We start from the raw sequence: 19,363 nt of genomic DNA, 5'->3' as shown, positions 1-19,363 counted from the left end.
GGCTGGCGGGTTTAGCTGGGGCCGGGTTGGGACCCCCGCCGAAGCTTCCAGAGTGGTTCTGGGACTGATCCAGTCGGTAAGGCGAGAGCCGACGTGCAGGGTGGTGACGGTGTCCGGGGTTGTTGCTAGGCTGCTGCTGTGTCTCCTGGGAGAGTTGGCCCTGTGTTTTTTTTCCGGGGCGGGGTGATGGCCTGGTGCCCCGCGGAGCTTGTCTAGGATTAGGGGAGTCCGGGCCAGGTGTGCCCAGGTATGTGCTTTGAGGAAGTGGCCAGTCCAGCTGGGCCGAATGCGGAACAGGAAAGCTTCCTGCCTTTAAAGTGGGGGCCTGCGGAGCCCATGTGGTGCCCGTTGTCTATGCTGAGAGCAGGCCCTGGCTAGGGTTAGAAGGTTTGCAAGGGGAAAAGGGCGCTTTTTGTAATTCAGGTTAACAGGCAACTTGGTACCCAGTTAATATACGTAGCAAGGAAAGAGAGCTTTTCAGGCATGAGGGAGCTAAGAGAGTGATCAGTAGCTCCCCATGGTACAGGCAGGTTAACTCTCAGTTACTCAGGGACAGAGAATGAGGCTGAATTTACCTAGAAGGAGGCTGGCTGTTTGCTTGAACCTGGTAGATGTTTTGTTTGTTTGTTTGTTTGTTTTTTAAGGTCTAGAAATGAGTAGAATGTGAGATAAAATGGATAGGTATAGATGTTAAAGCCTCAGTTTTGAGGAAGCAAAGGAAGGTTAAAAATAGGTTGTGTAGACAGAAAAGGGGAGTCTTCGGTTTCACTGAAGTTCTGGTTTTGGTTAGAGACGGTGATTATCCAAAGGTACCATCTGGGCGGGGATGTGGGCCTATGCTAGACTCAGAGAGTTATTTTTATAACTTTGGCAAGCAAGTAGGGAGTGTTTACACAACTTTTGTAAGTGTACGGAAGTGGGCAGTTCTCTTGACCCATAGTAGAGACTATTTCACCTTTCTTGAAACTCATCTGGAAAACTGGAGAATTTTCTGAATGCAGCCTCTCGAATTATATAATGGCACCTGTTAAAGTATAGCATTGTGTGTGTGTACTCAGTGTTCTCCAGCTCTTTTGCGACCCCATGGACTATAACTCATCAGGCAAAGCATAGCACTGCAGCCTGGTAATGTTTACATTGTAAATTCTCTAGGAAAAATTGAGTCAAGATACGATTTTTTGATGCTGGCAGCGTTTGAAAATCCTTATAGGAAAAAGAATTCAGTATTCTGAGAAAGAGAGGAAATTTGATTTATAAAACAAATACGATATCGGACTCAGTCATCACAGTGTATGAACCTTATAATCCACTGATTTCCGAAGCAAACATTCTAAACTGCGTATTGTTGAAAGCATGTTTTTCATGATGCATGTTATTGGGAAGAGATACTTGAAGTTAGTTGAATGGTTTAAAAAAACCAATTGACATTTGTTTTTCCATACACTGTATGTGAGAGTCATATCAGAAATTCTCCCTTCTTTTTATGCTTTCAGGATAGTTACTGAAATTGAATGCATAAAGCAAAGAACACATATAATTTAATCATATGCACGGTCACTTGAGTTCTTCCTTGGTGCTTCCAGGATATTCTTGAATGATGATGTGTGTTTTTATCTAAAATGGAATTAAATAACATTTCTAGCTCATATTCTTTTCTGTTATAAAAAATAGAATGTGTGCCTCAGTATTCAGTAAATTTAATGTTAATATCTGTGACTTTTTGATTTTGGTTTGTTATGGGCAGTTAATTGAAGAAGATTCATGTATCATGATCAGCAAAGTAGAAATGTTGAAAACATTTGATAAATGTTGAAACAATTTACTTGACATGATATAAGACATGTTATAAGTGAAATGTTGGACGAGTATTGAGAGAGAAGTTTAGAATTTAGAATATGATGGAAAAGAATTTAGAAGGAAAGTGAATATAGAATATGAGGGAAAGAAGGGTGATATTTCACTTGTTTGGAATTCTCTCAATCTGAAGTAAGACCTAGATCCAGGGAGTAAGGAAGTAAATGTTCCTCAGGGATCAAAATAGGTCTGTCTCTTGTTTTCCTTGTAAGCGAGGCCTCTGCTTTCCTTTAGCCCTTTAGGACTTGATGTGTCTCCATCACGTTATTTTATATAATTTTTCTAACAGACCTGTTAGGTTGTCAAGTGCCCAGGTACTTAAAAGGAAGAGGACTTGCTGAAATAGAAATGACATTATTCTAGGGAGAAAAAATTTTCCCCCAACATTCCCCGCAAAAACCCCAGAAGTAAAAAACTCTAAAAGCATATCAGGATAGTAGCTTTACGTCAGGATATATTGGATAAACAACCCAGCTACCTTAGGGAGCTTCTGAAGGATTGATCTGTGAAGGAAAATGAAATTATATTTAATATCCAGGAGAGCACTTTTTTTTTCATGTAATGCTATCCAAATATTGTATTTTGATATTTCTAGTGTCTCTATATATCACTTAAAAAATGTTCAGTTCACTAATAGAAAACAAATGAAGTATTTTGAAATACTTTGGTCCCTATTTATTTTGATTTATTAATCCCTCAATGCGTATTTTGTATTCACCTCTTACCACAGCATATCTTGAGTTACAACTGAGTATACAGTTTAGTAGAAAAAGAAGGCATCTGATTCCTGCCCTCTGGGCCCGTGTCTTCTGAGAGAAAACAGCCTGATATGTTTGTGTTTCAAACTCTGGGAGAATAATCTGAGCATAGTGCTATAGGAGACTTCTTAGAAGAGAGGTGAGTTTTGAGATGATGAATTTAGAAAGAAGTGGGGAAGGATACGGACCTATAAACATATTTACATTTCAGAACCAGGCACATTGATGCTGTCTCTTCCATTTACTGCTGAATTAAAATTCATCTTATTCTCCAACAGGCCAGAAGCTCATAGGTTATTTAAAGTAGGCAAGGCATGTATAAAATCTTGCTAAGAACTTTTCCGTTTGTCCTGTACTACCTGTCTGTTGCCAGGCCACAGTCCCTGTCTGGTGAATAAGACAAAACAATTTATTTTCATGCTCTTATTCTCTCTATTCCTAGATGCCTGTGATGATCCACCAAGATTTGTCTCTATGAAGCCCCAGGGTACCCTTAAACCCAGTTATAGTCCTGGGGAGCAGATTGTGTATGAATGTCGTCTGGGTTTCCAGCCAGTAACTCCTGGTCAAGTCCTGGCTCTCGTTTGTCAGGATAATAATACATGGTCGTCTCTCCAGGAGGGCTGTAAAAGTAAGTAAAATCTTTTTTTAATTCAAAAAACTTTTTATTGCTCTAGAGATTTTCACACATTTTAGAGTACGTATTTTACTACTGAAATGATCGTTTTCTCATGTGAACGTAGGTTTTTAGATAGCCATGCATTCAGGCTTTGAAAAATCTCCAGGGAATTGTTTTCGTCACGATTGGTTGCCTGGGTAATTAAGAATCTTATGTGGCATTATAATAGTTAAAGCAAGAAAATAGTAATAAAAGTAATAATATTTCCATGAGTTCAAACAAGCCATATAGAATTTTGAATTTGATTCAGATCTATTTTGAAATGGGTATAAAACAAGTTTGATCTTTTGCTTTTAGAAAGACGGTGTCCTACCCTAGCTGATCCCACAAATGGCCAAGTTATCCTTGTAAATGGAAGTACTGAGTTTGGCTCAGAGGTTCACTATGTTTGTAATAATGGGTAAGTAGGCTGCTCCTTAGAGGAAATAAGGTTATGTATGACTAAGTCCATTTTCATTTTGCCTCTCTTAAGCATTGCCGTCAGAGAAGGCAGTGGCAACCCACTCCAGTACTCTTGCCTGGAAAATCTCATGGACGGAGGAGGCTGGTAGGCTACAGTCCATGGGGTCACTAAGAGTCAGATATGACTGAAGCGACTTAGCATGCATGCATGCATTGGAGAAGGAAATGGCAACCCACTCCAGTATTCTTGCCTGGAGAATCCCAGGGACAGAGGAGCCTAGTGGGCTGCCGTCTATGGGTTGCACAGAGTCGGACACGACTGAAGCGCCTTGGCAGCAGCAGTAGTAGCAGCAAGCATTGCTGTAAAGTTGATTTCATTTTGCTTTATATGTAAGTCATACTGTAGCCAAATAACCTTGGGCTTTTTATGAAGATTGAAAAGATGAATAACTAATAGAAATTTAAATTGAAGGAAAGTGAAATAGTATAAAATTTAGTATACAGGTGACTACAGGTAACATTGCTCAGTAGTGTCCGGCTCTTTGCGACCCCATGGACTGTAGCCTACCAGGCTTCTCTGTCCATGGGATTTTCCAGGCAATAGTACTGGAGTGGGTTGCCATTTCCTGCTCCAGGGGATCTTCCTGACCCAGGGATCGAACCCGGGTCTCCTGCATTGTAGACAGATGCTTTACCGTCTGAGCCACCAGGGAAGTCCACAAAATTTAGTATGTGTATTAAACATTGAAAAATCACGGTGACTGTATCCTTGACAACACAGTGCACTGTCTTTGTCAATAAAATGTCCAAATCTGGGATTTGAAATAGGGTTTATGAAACTGGGAAGTGGAATAGCCAACTATAGTTGTTCTTATATCGAAGTAATCTGTAAGATGTTACCAGACCAAAGCTGACCTGGCTAGCTTAGACAGTAATCTTCATCAGGATCTTTTAGTTGGAAAACCTTATTGTTGAAACTACTACAAAGGAGTGAAGCATCTCAAAGAGGTACCGAGTGTTTAATAACAGCCTTTGTTCTACAGGGCTCTCTTAATAGTATATATTAAGCATACTGAGCCTTTTTTAAAAATGTGAATTTAAAGGATAAATGTGATATCTCTGGAAATGCAACTGGTTTTTTATTATTGTCTATGTCTCCTGGTACTTTACTGAGTTTATTCAGTCAGTTCAGTTGCTCTGTCGTGTCTGACTCTTTGCGACCCCATGAATCGTAGCATGCCAGGCCTCCCTGTCCATCACCAACTCCCGGAGTTCACTCAAACTCATGTCCATCGAGTCGGTGATGCCATCCAGCCATCTCATCCTCTGTCGTCCCCTTCTCCTCCTGCCCCCAATCCCTCCCAGCATCAGGGTCTTTTCCAGTGAGTCAGCTCTTCGCATGAGGTGGCCAAAGTATTGGAGTTTCAGCTGTAGCATCATTCCTTCCAAAGAAATCCCAGGGCTGATCTTTAGATGGACTGGTTGGACCTCCTTGCAGTCCAAGGGACTCGCAAGAGTCTTCTCCAACACCACAGTTCAAAAGCATCAATTGTCCAGCACTCGGCTTTCTTCACAGTCCAACTCTCACATCCATACATGACCACTAGAAAAACCATAGCCTTCACTAGACGGACCTTTGTTGGCAAAGTAATATCTCTGCTTTTGAATATGCTATCTAGGTTGGTCATAACTTTCCTTCCAAGGAGTTAAGTGTCTTTTAATTTCATGGCTGCAGTCACCATCTGCAGTGATTTTGGAGCCCAAAAAAACAAAGTCTGATCCTGTTTCCCCATCTGTTTCCCATGAAGTGATGGGACCAGATGCCATGATCTTCGTTTTCTGAATGTTGAGCTTTAAGCCAACTTTTTCACTCTCCACTTTCACTTTCATCAAGAGGCTTTTTAGTTCCTCTTCACTTTCTGCCATAAGGGTGGTGTCATGTGCATATCTGAGGTTATTGATATTTCTCCCGGCAGTCTTGATTCCAGCTTGTGCTTCGTCCAGCCCGGCGTTTCTCTTGATGTACTCTGCATATAAGTTAAATAAGCAGGGTGACAATATATAGCCTTGATGTACTCCTTTTCCTATTTGGAAGCAGTCTGTTGTTCCATGTCCAGTTCTAACTGTTGCTTCCTGACCTGCATACAGGTTTCTCAAGAGGCAGGTCAGGTGGTCTGGTATTCCCATCTCTTTCAGAATTTTCCACAGTTTATTGTGATCCACACAGTCAGAGGCTTTGGCATAGTCAATAAAGCAGAAATAGATGTTTTTCTGGAACTCTCTTGCTTTTTCCGTGAACCAGCGGATGTTGGCAACTTGATCTCTGATTCCTCTGCCTTTTCTAAAACCAGCTTGAACATCTGGAAGTTCACGGTTCACATATTGCTGAAGCCTGGCTTGGAGAATTTTGAGCATTACTTTACTAGCGTGTGAGATGAGTGCAATTGTGCGGTAGTTTGAGCATTCTTTGGCATTGCCTTTCTTTGGGATTGGAATGAAAACTGACCTTTTCCAGTCCTGTGGCCACTGCTGAGTTTTCCAAATTTGCTGGCATATTGAGTGCAGCACTTTCACAGCATCATCTTTCAGGATTTGAAATAGCTCAACTGGAATTCCATCACCTCCACTAGCTTTGTTCATAGTGATGCTTTCTAAGGCCCACTTGACTTCACATTCCAGGATGTCTGGCTCTAGGTGAGTGATCACACCATTTTGATTATCTGGGTTGTGAAGTTCTTTTTTGTACAGTTCTTCTGTGTATTCTTGCCACCTCTTCTGAATATCCTCTGCTTCTGTTAGGTCCATACCATTTCTGTCCTTTATCGAGCCCAATAAACTCAATAATAAACTGAGTTTATTAGTTCCCACATTTGTATTTTTGTTTCTGTGTGTGTGTGTGTGTAATCTTTAGGGTTTTCTATATAGTAGAAATGTATATATATATATTGTTTCTTGCTGAATTTCTCTAGCTAGAGCGTCCAGTACCATGCTGAATAAAGTGCTAACAGTAGCTGTCCCTGCCTGTTCTGATCAAATTCTGTCAAGTTCTTTTCTGCCTCAGTTGAGGTGATCATGTGCTTTTTTTCTCTTTCATTCTTTTGATGTGGTTATTACAGTGATTGACTTTTTTGTGTGTTGAGCCATCCCTTGCATTCTCGGGATAACTCTCACTTGCTCATGATGTTTAATCCTTTTAAGATGCTGTTGAGTTGTTTACTAGTATTGTGTTGAGGTTAATTGCATCAGTGTTTTTAAAGGCTGTTGATCTAACTTTCATTGTGTCTTTGTCAAATTTTGCTCTCATGGTAATGTTCATCTCATAGAATGAGCTCAGAAGACTTCCCTTCGCTTTAGTGTTTTGAAAAAGTTTGGGAAAGATTGGTGTTACTTCTTTAAATGTTTGTTAGATTCACTAGTGAAACCATCAGATCCAGAATTTTTTTTTTTATTGAGAGATTTTTGGTTACTGATTCTGTCTCCTTACTGCTGCTCCTGCTGCTAAGTCGCTTCAGTTGTGTCTAAGTCTGTGCAACTCCATAGATGGCAGCCCACCAGGCTCCTCTGTCCCTGAGATTCTCCAGGCAAGAATACTGGAGTGGGTTGCCATTTCCTTCTCCAATGCATGCATGCATGCTAAGTCGCTTCAGTCATATCTGACTCTGTGCAACCCTGTGGACAGCAGCCCACCAGGCTCCTCTGCCCACGGAATTCTCCAGGCAAGAATACTGGAGTGGGTTGCCATTTCCTTCTCCCATCTGCTTACTAGTTAAGGTTTATTCAGCTTATCTGTTTGGGTGATTAAGTCGTGGTAGGTTTTGTGTTTCTAGGAGTTTGTCTGTTTTATCTAGTGCTTCCATTTGTGGCATAAAATTGTTCATGACACTCATAGTATTTTTTATTTCTGTCAAATCAGTAGTGGTGTTACTACTTTTATTTCTGACTTAGTAATTTGAGTCTAATCACTTTTAGTCTATTTAAAGGTTTTTCAGCTCTTGCAGTTTTTGAAGAACCTACTTTTGGTTTCTTTGATTTTTCTCTATTGTTTTGCTCTTTTTTTGTTTGTTTATCTCTGTTCTAATATGGCAGCTAAACCATAATAAATGTTTATTATTTACTTCCTTCTGCTAGCCTTGGATTTATTTCTTTTTCTGGTTCGTTAACTTGTAAACTTAGTTTGAACTTTCAGAGGTACCATTTCTTAATGTAAACATTTATAGGTATAAATTTCCCCTTTGGCACTAAATCCCATAAGTTTTGATATGTTATATTTTCATTCCCATTTGTCAAGGTATGTTTTAATCACTCTGATTTCTGCTTTGAACCATTGGTTGATTTAAAACATACTGTTTAACTTTCACAGTTTCATGAATTTTCAGTTTTCCTTTTGGTAATGATTTTTAACTTCTTCCTAGTGTGGTCAAAGAATATACTTTGTGTAATATCTACCTTTTAAAATCTATTACTTTAATTTGTAGCATAAAATAAACATAGTATTATTTGTTAAATAATTAATTAACGTTTGAATAACATTGTTTCCTTATTTATAGCCTAGCATATTGTCTATCCTGGAGAATGCCCCATGTGCTGCTAGAAAGACTGTAGAGTCTGTTTTTGTTGGCTCGAGTGCTTCGTATGTCTCTGTGAGATCTGGTGGTTTTCTTATTAAGGTCCTCTGTTTATCTCCTGTGTAGTCTTTCTGTCCATTATTAGGTATTACAGTCTCCAGCTAATATTGGAGAAATGCTTATTATGTAGGAATGTTTTTTTGCCCCTTCAGTTCTGTCATTTCTTGCTTCATATATTTTGATGGCAGGTCATTAGGTGCATAAATGTTTATAACTGTTAGGTCTTCTTGCAGTATTGAACCCTTGTTAATATAAAATTTCCTTCTTTGTCTCTTGTAGCCTTTTTTTTTTAATTTAAAGTCTGTTTTGTCAGATTTTAGTGTACCTACTCAACTGTGTTACGGTTACTAATATCTTTTTCCAGGCTCTCATTTTCACTCCATTTATGTCTTCTGTTGTCAAGCGAGTCTCTTGCAGACAGGATTTGGTTGGAGCAAGGAGGGACCTATTGCCATTATTGTGCTGTTTGGTTTCTGTATACTTTGTAGCTTTTCGCCTAGTCCTTCATTTCCTGCATTACTGTCTTTTTGTGTAGTTGATTTTTGTAGTGAAATGTTTAAATTCCTGTCTCATTTCCTTCTACGTATATATCCTATGGCTGTAGTTGATTTTTGTAGTGAAATGCTTAAATTCCTGTCTCATTTCCTTTTACGTGTATATCCTATGGCTGTATTGTTTGTTGTCACCCTTGGAAATTACATTTAATACTGTACATGGAAATTCCCTGGTAGCCCAGGGGTTCGGACTCTTCACCCCCACTTCAGGGGGCACAGGCTCGATCCCTGATTGGGGAGCTAAGATCCAAGCTGTGAATCCAATAAGATTCACAGCGTGACCAAAACAAAAAAACACTGTATAGTTACAACACTCCAGGTTGAGTTTATACCAACTTAAATTCGATAAATTACAAAATCAGTCCTTTACCGCCCCATACCCACCCTTTTTGGTTGTTGATAATCATACTGCTGTCTACACAGTTAATTGTAATGCTAACTTCTACTTTAATAATCTATTTATTTTATAATTTAGTCTTTTAAATCACATAGAAAACAAAATTTGTAGTTGCAAACCACTGTTTCAGTAATGCTAGCTTTTATAATTGCTTTTATATTTACCTTTGCTGAGTTTCTTTGTTTTTTTAATGCTTAAGACTTTGAGACCTTTCATTCCCTTTTCAGTACTCCCTTCACATTTCTTCTTGAGTGTATAGTGGGCACAAACTTCTTAAGTTTTTAATTCTGGGAATGTCTTAAATTGTCCCTCATTTTTGATGCTCAGTTTTGCTGGATAGAGGGGTTTTGGTTGAGTTGGTTTTTTTTAATTGTATCAATAACTTGCTTCTGAACTCTGAATTTCTAATGACAAATCTGCTGATGATCTTATTTACGATGCTTGACATGTGATGTTTCTCTCCTCTCTTGCAGTTTTCAGTATTCTTTGTCTTTTTTTTGAAAGTTTTATTATGGCTTTATGCAGGTCTCTTTGTATTCATCTTAGGATTTTGAGCTTTTGACATATTCATATTCATGTCTTTTATGGAATTTGGGGAATTCTCAGCCGTTATTTCTATAAGAATTCTCTCTGTCCCTTTTCTGAGAGCCCCATAGTTGGGGGTCCCACAGATTCCTTAGGCTGTATCCATTTTTCTTCAATCTTTTTTCTTTCTCAGAGTCAGTAATTTCTGTTACCCTATATCAGTTCTATTAATTCTTTTTTCTCAAATACGCCTTCAGTTTTTCTAGTGACTTTTTCTTTTCCATTAATGTAAGTTTCAACTCAAGAATTTACTTTTGGGTTCTTTTTAGTTTTCTGTCTCTAATAGATATTTCCACTGGGTTCACTGTTCTCTAGACTTTCTATATTTCTTCCTTTAGTTCTTTGTCCATCTTAACGGCTGTTATTTATTTCTTCCCAGTTTCACTGAGGCTCCAGGTCCACAGAGCCAAAGTAGGGGGCCGCCCTGTGGGGCAGAGATGAGCCAGTGAAGAGGCTGTATTTGACTGGCCTTCTTGGGGCACAGGTTGTTGGTCTGGCCTCGCTTCCTGTGGCAGGTGACAGCGTGTGTGCACAGCGCTTGCGGAGATTGTTTTCTCACAGTCGTACTTCCGGGAAAAGCTGGCAGAGGAAAGGTTTGATGATGCCACCCCACGTGTGGATTCTTTCTGGATATTATAGTCTGAGAGAGCTTGGCCCCCTCAGCTGTCTGTCTGCAAAAGTCAAACTCTGTTGGTGAGGCAGGATGCCCCGTGTCTTTGATTTTGACTTTATAACTTTCTTCATGGTGACACTCGCCTTGACCTCAGGAGTGATGGTCTTGTCCATCAGGGTCTTCACAAAGATCTGCATCTGTGGGTCTACTGTCTGGCTGCTTTGTGGACAAAAAGTGGGGTGGCAGAACCAGCACCCACCTATTTCCAGAGAGAGTGACTTCACAAGACACCCCCTTTAAGGTCTTTGTTTAATTGATCTGTCATAAGGTCTCCTTCAGAAAAAAAGCTCTTTTCATTTATCTTTCCATTATATGAGCCATAGATTCTTTTTCTGTTTCTTTGTATGCCTTGTGACTTTTTGTGGAATCGATATATGAAATCTAACAATGTGGTAACTCTGAAAAATCAGATTCGCCCCTCTTTTGTTTTGATTTTGTTTTTGATTATTGTGTGGCATCTCAGTTCCGATTCAGGTCTTTTCTGAGCCTTTCTCTGGGCGTGCACAGTCGCTTTCTAATTTTTTTTTTTTTCCCGCATGGCAATTATTTTGGAATATCCTAGTATTTAATGTCCAGCTTCTGCTAGTGGCTTCCCTGATAGCTCAGCTGGTAAAGAATCCACCTGCAATGCAGGAAACCCTGGTTCAGTTCCTGGGTTGGGAAGATCTGCTGGAGAAGGGATAGGCTACCCACTCCAGTATTCTTGGGCTTCCCTTGTGGCTCAGCTGGTAAAGAATCTGCCTGCAGTGTGGGAGACCTGGGTTGGAAGATCCCCTGGAGAAGGGAAAGTGTACCTACTCCAGTGTTCAGGCCTGGAGAATTCCATGGACTGTATAGTCCATGGGGTTGCAAAGAGTAGGACATGACTGAGTCACTTTCACTCACACTTCTGCTAATGGGGGGGAAAAAAGTGAAGGAGGCAGCAAGGGGTGCTGGTTTTCAAATCTCTTGGAAATCATTTGGCCAGTGTTGAAGGAGCTTGGAAAAGCTGGCAGAGGTGTGAGACAGTGGCTGCCCGTCTCTTTTTTGCTCCTCTGGGAGTAGAAGCAGCAGTGATAAGAGCGAAATTCCCTGCTCCTTGGAGGGCAGGCCCCTTTTTGTCCACCCTAGCTCCCGCAGGCTACTTACAAGCTGCTCCAGCTGCGTGTGCACAGAGGGCTGCTGAGATCGGGGGTGGGGAGCTGCCGCTGTGCTGAAAGCTGATTGACCGAAATTAAGTTAACTTACCTGTCCAAGTCTTCTCCAAATTGCAAGTCATGAAGAGATTCTAGATTTCCAAAACAGTGGAAATCAGGCAGATTCTATCAGTGAACCTGTCGTCAGGGTGGGGAGACAGATTCCTGTTGCCACCTGTCTTGCCATCATCCCAGAGTCCTTTACTTAACGTGTCATAATGTAGAGTCAGTGCGTTAACCCTTGGGGAAAAGTCATCTGGAAGTGGGCACAGGCAGATACACTGGGTATTTTTTAGCTTGATCAAGTGAAAATAGTAGGAGATCAGGTGAATAGATAGAAAGAGGCTGCTAGGTACCAGGAGACTCAAGGAAGTTGTAGACTTCTTGAGAAACACTATATAGAGAGGTGTCAAAACAAAATAGTAAATGAAAAGCACCAAGTAGATCATTTTCATGATCTTTACCATGAGAGTCCAGGAGAAGAGTGTAGTATGAATTTAAACGATCAGAGAAGATTTCATTGAGTAGTGTTGCTAAACCACTTTACTACTAGAAAGATATAGGCATACCTTGGAGATAACCTCAGGTTCACTTCCAGGCCACTGCAGTAAAGCAGATCAAATGAGTTTTTACATGTGTTTACACTGCATTATAGTCTGTTAATTGTGCAGTAGCATTATGTATGAAAAAATGTATGTTCCTTAATTTCAGAATACTATGTTACCAAAAAGTGCTAACCATAATCTGAGCCCCAGAGAGTCATAGTAGTAACAAGAAAGACACTAATCATAGGTCACCATAACAAATATAATAATAGTAGTAAAGTTTGAAATCTGTGAGATTTACCAAATGTGACACAGAGACATGAAGTGAGCAAACACTGTTGGAAAATTAACACAAGTAGATTTTTCGGTGCAGGGTTGCCACACATCTTCAGTTTGTTAAAAACTCAATAAAGTGAACAGCAGTGAAATGAGGTATGCCTATATATTGAGTATTAATACTCTAAAGACTATTAATAAGAACTAAAACTTACCTAGTACTCACTGTGCCAGATGCTGATTCAAACAATCCTTAAAACAGTCTCATGAGATACGGACTATTGTCTCCCTTTTCACATATGAGGAAACTGAAGATGTGAACTTTAATGGACTTTGCCAAGCCCAGGTAACAGGTTGATCTTGGGGCTGGAACTTGAACCCAGGCAGGCATCTGTGCACACCCCACTAGAGCAGCTTCTGAGTAGCCTGTGGGGGCCAGGGTGGGCGAAACCCAAGCTCTAGGGCCTCATCTGTCTGTCCAGTTCTTACGGAGTAGAAAGGTGTGAGCAAAAGCGTAGACGTGAATGTGTGATGCATTTGCCAGATATGGCAAAGATGCCAGACAGCATGACAGAGCAATTTAGACATTTTGCTGTGGGCCAATGTGTATTCATTCAGATGCAGAGACTTTTATTTGATTAAGTTGCAGATTTAGTGAGCATTTCCATTATATTTTGTTTAAGGAACTTCTCTCTCCAGTTACTCTAGTGCAGAAAAACAGCCATGTAAAATTGTTTTCATTATTATGTTCACCTTGTAACTACTAAAGAACATAGTAACCTTTCCTTTCTCATTTAGTTATTACTTACTGGGGACAAATATTTCTTATTGTGAAGTTTCTTCTGGAACTGGTGTGAACTGGAGTGATAATCCTCCAACATGTGAAAGTAAGTATGTTGTCGGAATGTAGAGCAGCAATTCTCAAACTTTTGGCCTCAGGATTCCCTTATACTTTCAAATTAACATAGACACCTGTGAGCTTTTGATTATATGGGTTATGTCTACTGTCATAACAACAATGTGTATAGACATAACCCATATAATGTTATGGGTTATGCTGTGTCAGTTCTATTATATTGAATTAATCCTGAAAAATTTTCAAAATAATTATTTATTAATTCATTTTTAAGAAGAATAAATGTGTACCTATTAGTGTATAACACATATTTAATGAAAAAAAATCTAAAATAATGGTTTTGTTTTACATTTTTGCAAATTTCTTCAATGTTTGGCTTTAAGGAAAACATCAGGATTTAGTCCCTTGAGAAATCACACAATTTATAGCCTCTGGAAAATTTCACAATACACTTGTAAGGATGAAAGTGAAAATGACAGTAATAATTGGTATTAATGGGAAGAACTGACTTAGCAAACAGATACATTTACAAATTATGAAGCATTTCTCAACTAGCACTGAGTTCTGTTTTTGGTCAGGATCATATTATATCTTTAAATTGTCAGCATCTCTTATGATGAGAACAAAACTTAGTTTGGCCTTACAGGTAAATGTATGTATCTCATGTAGATATTTCATGACTTTAAGAAAATGAGTTTTATTCTAGAAATTCATTTGTAGATTAATAGCTTGAGTTTAGGATAATATATTTTCTCATAAAAAGCTTCTTCCAAATGGATAGTGGATTCACAACTAGCATATAGCAATCATATGGTAATGAATTTATTGAAGGCAATTCATAGGACTTTACTAATCCTGTTTAACCCTTTACCCTTCCCTTTAGCCTTTCATGTTCTCTCTTTTTTTTTTTTTTCTTTTTAAGAGATTTTGTGTCAACCGCCTCCAGAAATTCAAAATGGAAAATACACCAATAACCACAAGGATGTATTTGAATACAATGAAGTAGTAACTTATAGTTGTGATCCTTCAAATGGGCCAGATGAATATTCCCTTGTTGGAGAGAGCAAGCTTACTTGTATTGGAAATGGTGAATGGAGTAGTCAACCCCCTCAGTGTAAAGGTAATGATATTTCTATTTATTTCCTTCTTAATTTGTAAGTACTGTAGAAACTGTGTAAATAGTTTTACCTATAAGTAAAAGCAGTCATATATGCTGGAGTCTCCTGTTAAGTTGGTTTCTAATTTGATTTAATATCAGTCAAACCAGATAAAAACTAGTTGTGGAGTTTCCAGCCTCTCACCCGGCAGGCTCTTGGCGTTCCAGCTGATCCATGGCTAACTGCTGTGCGTCTGCATGAGTTAGGACTGTTTTCCATGAAAGCATCAAAATTCAACACACTTTCTTAGGTGTTGTCTTGTATTACAAGAAGTATGACAATGTGGCTGCAGGAAATGGTAGTATAAATTGTAAGAGATGTAAACTGTCTCATAGATATGATTGATAAATGCTTGGGAAAATCTTTTTTGTAAAGAATATTTGAGGTGTTAGAGCTTGATCAAAAAGCAGGGAGACACTGGAGGGATTTTTCCTCTTGAAAGAAAGGATCCACTGAATAATAGCAAAATATTTTCTCAAGTGAAGAGAGACTATTCTTATTACCATATTCTAGACAATAAGAAAATTTTTACAAATCTTGAAGAATTGAAATCATTTGGAGTACATTATCTGATCAAAAATGGGGTGAATGTATAAATCAAAACATAATCTAGTATATCCCCAAATATTTGAAAATTATGCAAGACACTTAAAATTAATAAATCAAAGACAAAATAACAAAGGAAATCAGAATTTCTTTAAGCATAGTAAAAATAAGCTACAAAATATCAGAACCTGTTGGGTACAACAGAAACATTGCTTCAAAGGATGTTTAAAGCGTGAAGTTACTTATATTGGAAAATGAGAAAGGTCTCAAATCAATAACCTGAACTTCCACATTAAGAAACTGAAAAAGAGCAAATAAAACAAAAATAGGAAATAATGAAGACAGAGAAAAAGCAATGAAATTGAAAAGAGAAATAATATAGAGACAGTCAAGAAATCAACACCTGCTTCTTGTAGAAGATCAGTAGAATTGATAAACCTGTATGCAGTTTGACGGAAAACAGAAGATACAGATTACCAGTATCACAAGTGAAAAAGATGTCAAGAAATATACTGTAGACATTTAAATGACAATAAAGGAATAAAACAAACAACTTTATGCCTGTAAATATAACAGGTTAAACCTTTCTCTCATGAAGATTTTGTCTTTTGTTATTATGGTATATCACGTGGACTGATTTGCTTATGTTGAACCATCTTTGTACAGAAATTTTGTCAAATGAGTCAACGTCCATTCATGATAAAAACTCACCATGTTGAGTACAGCAGGAACATATCTCAACATAATAAAGGTCATTTACAACAAGCCCACAAACAACATAATACTCAAAGGTAAAAAGCTGAAAGCCTTCCTGAAATTCAGGAACAAGACAAGGATGCCCACTCACCATTTCTATTCAACATAGTATTGGAAGTCCCAGCCACAGCAGTCAGAAAAGAAAAAGAAATAAATTTATCCAAAATAGGAAGTAATAAGTAAAACTGTCACTATTTACAGATGGCATCATACTCTATATAGAGAATGCTAAAGTCTTCATAAAAGCTCTAGTTCAGTCACTCGGTTATGTTCAACTCTTAGCAACCCCAAGGACTGCAGCATGCCAGTCTTCCCTGTCCGTCACCATCTCCTGGAGCTTGCTCAAGCTCATGTCCATTAAGTTCGTGATGCCTTCCAACCATCTCATCCTCTGTCATCCCCTTCTCCTCCTGCCTTCAGTCTTGCCCAGCATCAGGGTCTTTTCCAGTGAGTCAGTTCTTTGCATCAGGTGGCCAAAGTATAGAGTTTCAGCTTCAGCATCAGTCCTTGCAATGAATATTCAGGACTGATTTCCTTTAGGATTGACTGGTTTGATCTTGCAGTCCATGGGACTCTCAAGAATCTTCTCCAATACCACAGTTCAAAAGCATCAATTCTTCAGCACTCAGCTTTCTTTATAGTCTAGCTCTCAAATCCATACATGACTACTGGAAAAACTGTAACTTTGACTAGATGGACCTTTGTCGGCAACAATGTCTCTGCTTTTTCATACGCTGTCTAGGTTAGTCATAAAAGCTACTGGAAGAACTTAATATATGAATTCAGCAAGGTAGGAGGATATAAGATGAACATGGAGAAATCTGTTGTGTTTCTTTACCCAAATAATAAAATGCCACACCAAGTTAAAAAAAAAAGAATTCCATTTAAAATTGTATCCAAAATAAATAAAAAGCACCTAAAATTGACTTAACCAAGGAAGTGGAAGACCTATATACTGAAAACTGTAAAACATCAGTAAAGGAATCTGAACAATTTTTAAAGAAATGGAGAAATACACTGTGTTGTTAGATCTTGGATTGGAAGAATTAATATTGCTAAAATGACCATATTACCCAAAGCAATCTACAGATTTAATGCAATTGCTTTCAAAATACCTATGACATTTTTCATAGAACTAAAACAAATAATCCTAAAATGTATATGGAAAAGATCCAGAATTGCCAAAGCAATCCTGAGAAAAAGGAGCAAAGCTCTAGGTATGTCCTTTCCTTAACTTCAGGTTGTACTGCAGAGCTACAGTAATGAAAGCAGGGTGATACTTGGCACAAAAACCATAGATCAACGAACAGAAGAGAGAGCCCAGAAATAAATCCATACACCTGCGATCAATTAGCCTATGACAAAAAAGGCAAGAAGAGACAATGGAGAAGAGACAGTCTCTTCAACAAGTGGTGCTTCAGAAGCTGGACAGCCACATATAATACAGTGAAATTAGATAGAACCATATACAAAAATAAGTTGCACGTATAAAACAAACTCAAATGGTGTAACAACCTAAGTGTAAAACATGACACATAAAACTCTGACAGAATTGTAGCAATATTTTCTTTAAGTCAGTTTGCCAAGGCAAAAAAAAAAGGAGGCGGGGGGGAATAAATGGCACATAATCAAATTTAAAAGCTTTAACACAGCATGGGAAACAATCAACAAAACCAAAAGACAACCTATGGAATGAGAGAAAGTACTTGCAAATGATGCAAATGACAAGAGGTTAATATCCAGAATCCACAAACACCTCGTGTAAGTCAGTATTGGAAAAACAAACAACACAATTAAAAAATGGGCAGACCCGAATCAACATTTCTCCAAAAGAGACATACAGATGGCCTACGTGTACATGAAAAGATGCTCAGCATCATAAATTATTAGAGAAATGCAAATCAAAAGCACAGTGACGTGTCACCAGGCTTCAGAGCAGCTATCATCAAAAAGTCTATAAATAATAAATGCTATAGCGGGTGTGGAGAAAAGGGAACCCTCCTAAACTGTTGGTGGGAATGGAAAGTGGTACAGCTAGTAAAGAAAGCAGTCTGGAGGTTCCTTAAAAAACGAAGAATAGAACTATGATCTGCAGACACAGTCCTGAGTATACATGTGAAAAAGCAGTCTCTAATTCAAAAAGGTGCAAGTACCCCAGTGTTCATAACATCGCTGTTTACAATAGCCAAGACAAATAACTCAAGTGCCCATCAGCAGGTGATTGGATTAACAGGTTTTGTGTTTGTGTGTGTATATTGGCATATTACTTGGTTTTTTAAAAAGAATAAAATACATTTCAGCAACATGGATGGACTTAGAGAATATTATACTCAGTGTAATAAGTGAGACAACACACACACACAATATTATATGTGGGATCAAAAAAATAATACAGATGATTTCAGACTCAGATGTAGAAGACAGACTTACAGTTACCAGTGGGAAGAGGGGAGGGAGCAGCGAGTTAGAAGCACGGGATGGTTAACCGATACAAACTGCTATACCTGAAATAAATAAGCAACATGGACGGAGTTAGTGCATACTGTGCTTAGTGAATTAAGTCAGACATAGAAAGACAAATACTATGTGATGTCACTTGAATGTGGAATAAAAAAAATACGAGTGATGCTACAAAACAGAAACAGACTCAGGTGAAGTAGATGAATACATAGTTACCAAAGGGGTTGGTTAGGGACAACAATGAGGAGTATAGGAGTAGCAGATACAAATTACTACACCTAAAATAAGCAGCAAGGATTCTGCCACATAGTACAGGGAATTATCTGGTGTTTCCCTGGTGGCTCAGTGGTAAAGAACCCATCTGCCAGTGCTGGAGACACAGGAGACACGGGTTGGGAAGACCCCCTGAAGGAGGACATGGCAGCCTCCTCCAGTACGCTTGCCTGGGATAATCCCATGGGAGAAGGACACTGGTGGGCAAAGAGTCACACCCGACTGAGCAGCTGAGCGTGCACACACAGGGAATGATATCCAATATCTTGTCATAATCTGTAATGGAATATAATCTGGGAAAAAAACAAGTAAACAAATCGCTGTGCTGCACACCTGAAACTTAACACAGGATAGCAGATCCACTATATTCAATAAATATTTTTCCAAAACCTCATGAAGTGTAGTAGAGGCCCCAGGTCCTCACTAGGGTATTATTATACCGAACATTTAAGGAAGGAATACATAGCAGCAGCCCTATACAAAGTCGTCAAGAAAATTAAAGAGATGGGAATACTTCTTAACTTATTTCATGAGAACAGTGTTGCTCTGATACCAAAACCAGACAGAAACACTGCAAGACAAGTGTTATACAGTATCCAAAGTGGGCTTAGAACTAAAACTTTTAAACAAAATATTAATAAATCAAATCCTTTCTTACAAAAAACAAGAGTGCATCATAATCAAGTGAAGTTTATTCTATGAATGCATGAATGATTCAAATTTAAAAATCAGTGTAATTTGCCATATCAAGAAACTTTGAAGGAGAAAAAAAAAGACGACCTTAATAGACAC

The 19,363-nt window shown here is 38.6% G+C and overlaps 1 protein-coding gene across 25 annotated transcripts in view; it reads left to right on the top strand.

Moving 5' to 3' along the window:
* The window catches only part of CD46 (CD46 molecule), a 39,067-nt gene that overhangs the window by 479 nt on the left and 19,225 nt on the right, over window positions 1-19,363 (top strand). For 24 of the 25 annotated variants that reach the window (NM_183080.3, NM_001242562.2, NM_001242563.2 and 21 more), the window contains 4 exon segments: window positions 3,055-3,243; window positions 3,589-3,691; window positions 13,322-13,410; window positions 14,302-14,499. In NM_183080.3, the coding sequence (NP_898903.3) occupies window positions 3,055-3,243; window positions 3,589-3,691; window positions 13,322-13,410; window positions 14,302-14,499 (579 nt within the window). 25 annotated transcript variants of the gene reach the window in all.

Source organism: Bos taurus, chromosome 16 (assembly GCF_002263795.3).
Source record: "Bos taurus isolate L1 Dominette 01449 registration number 42190680 breed Hereford chromosome 16, ARS-UCD2.0, whole genome shotgun sequence".
NCBI lineage: Eukaryota > Metazoa > Chordata > Mammalia > Artiodactyla > Bovidae > Bos > Bos taurus.
Note: the sequence above shows the minus strand (reverse complement) of the source record. Positions and strands in the feature narration are given on the sequence as shown.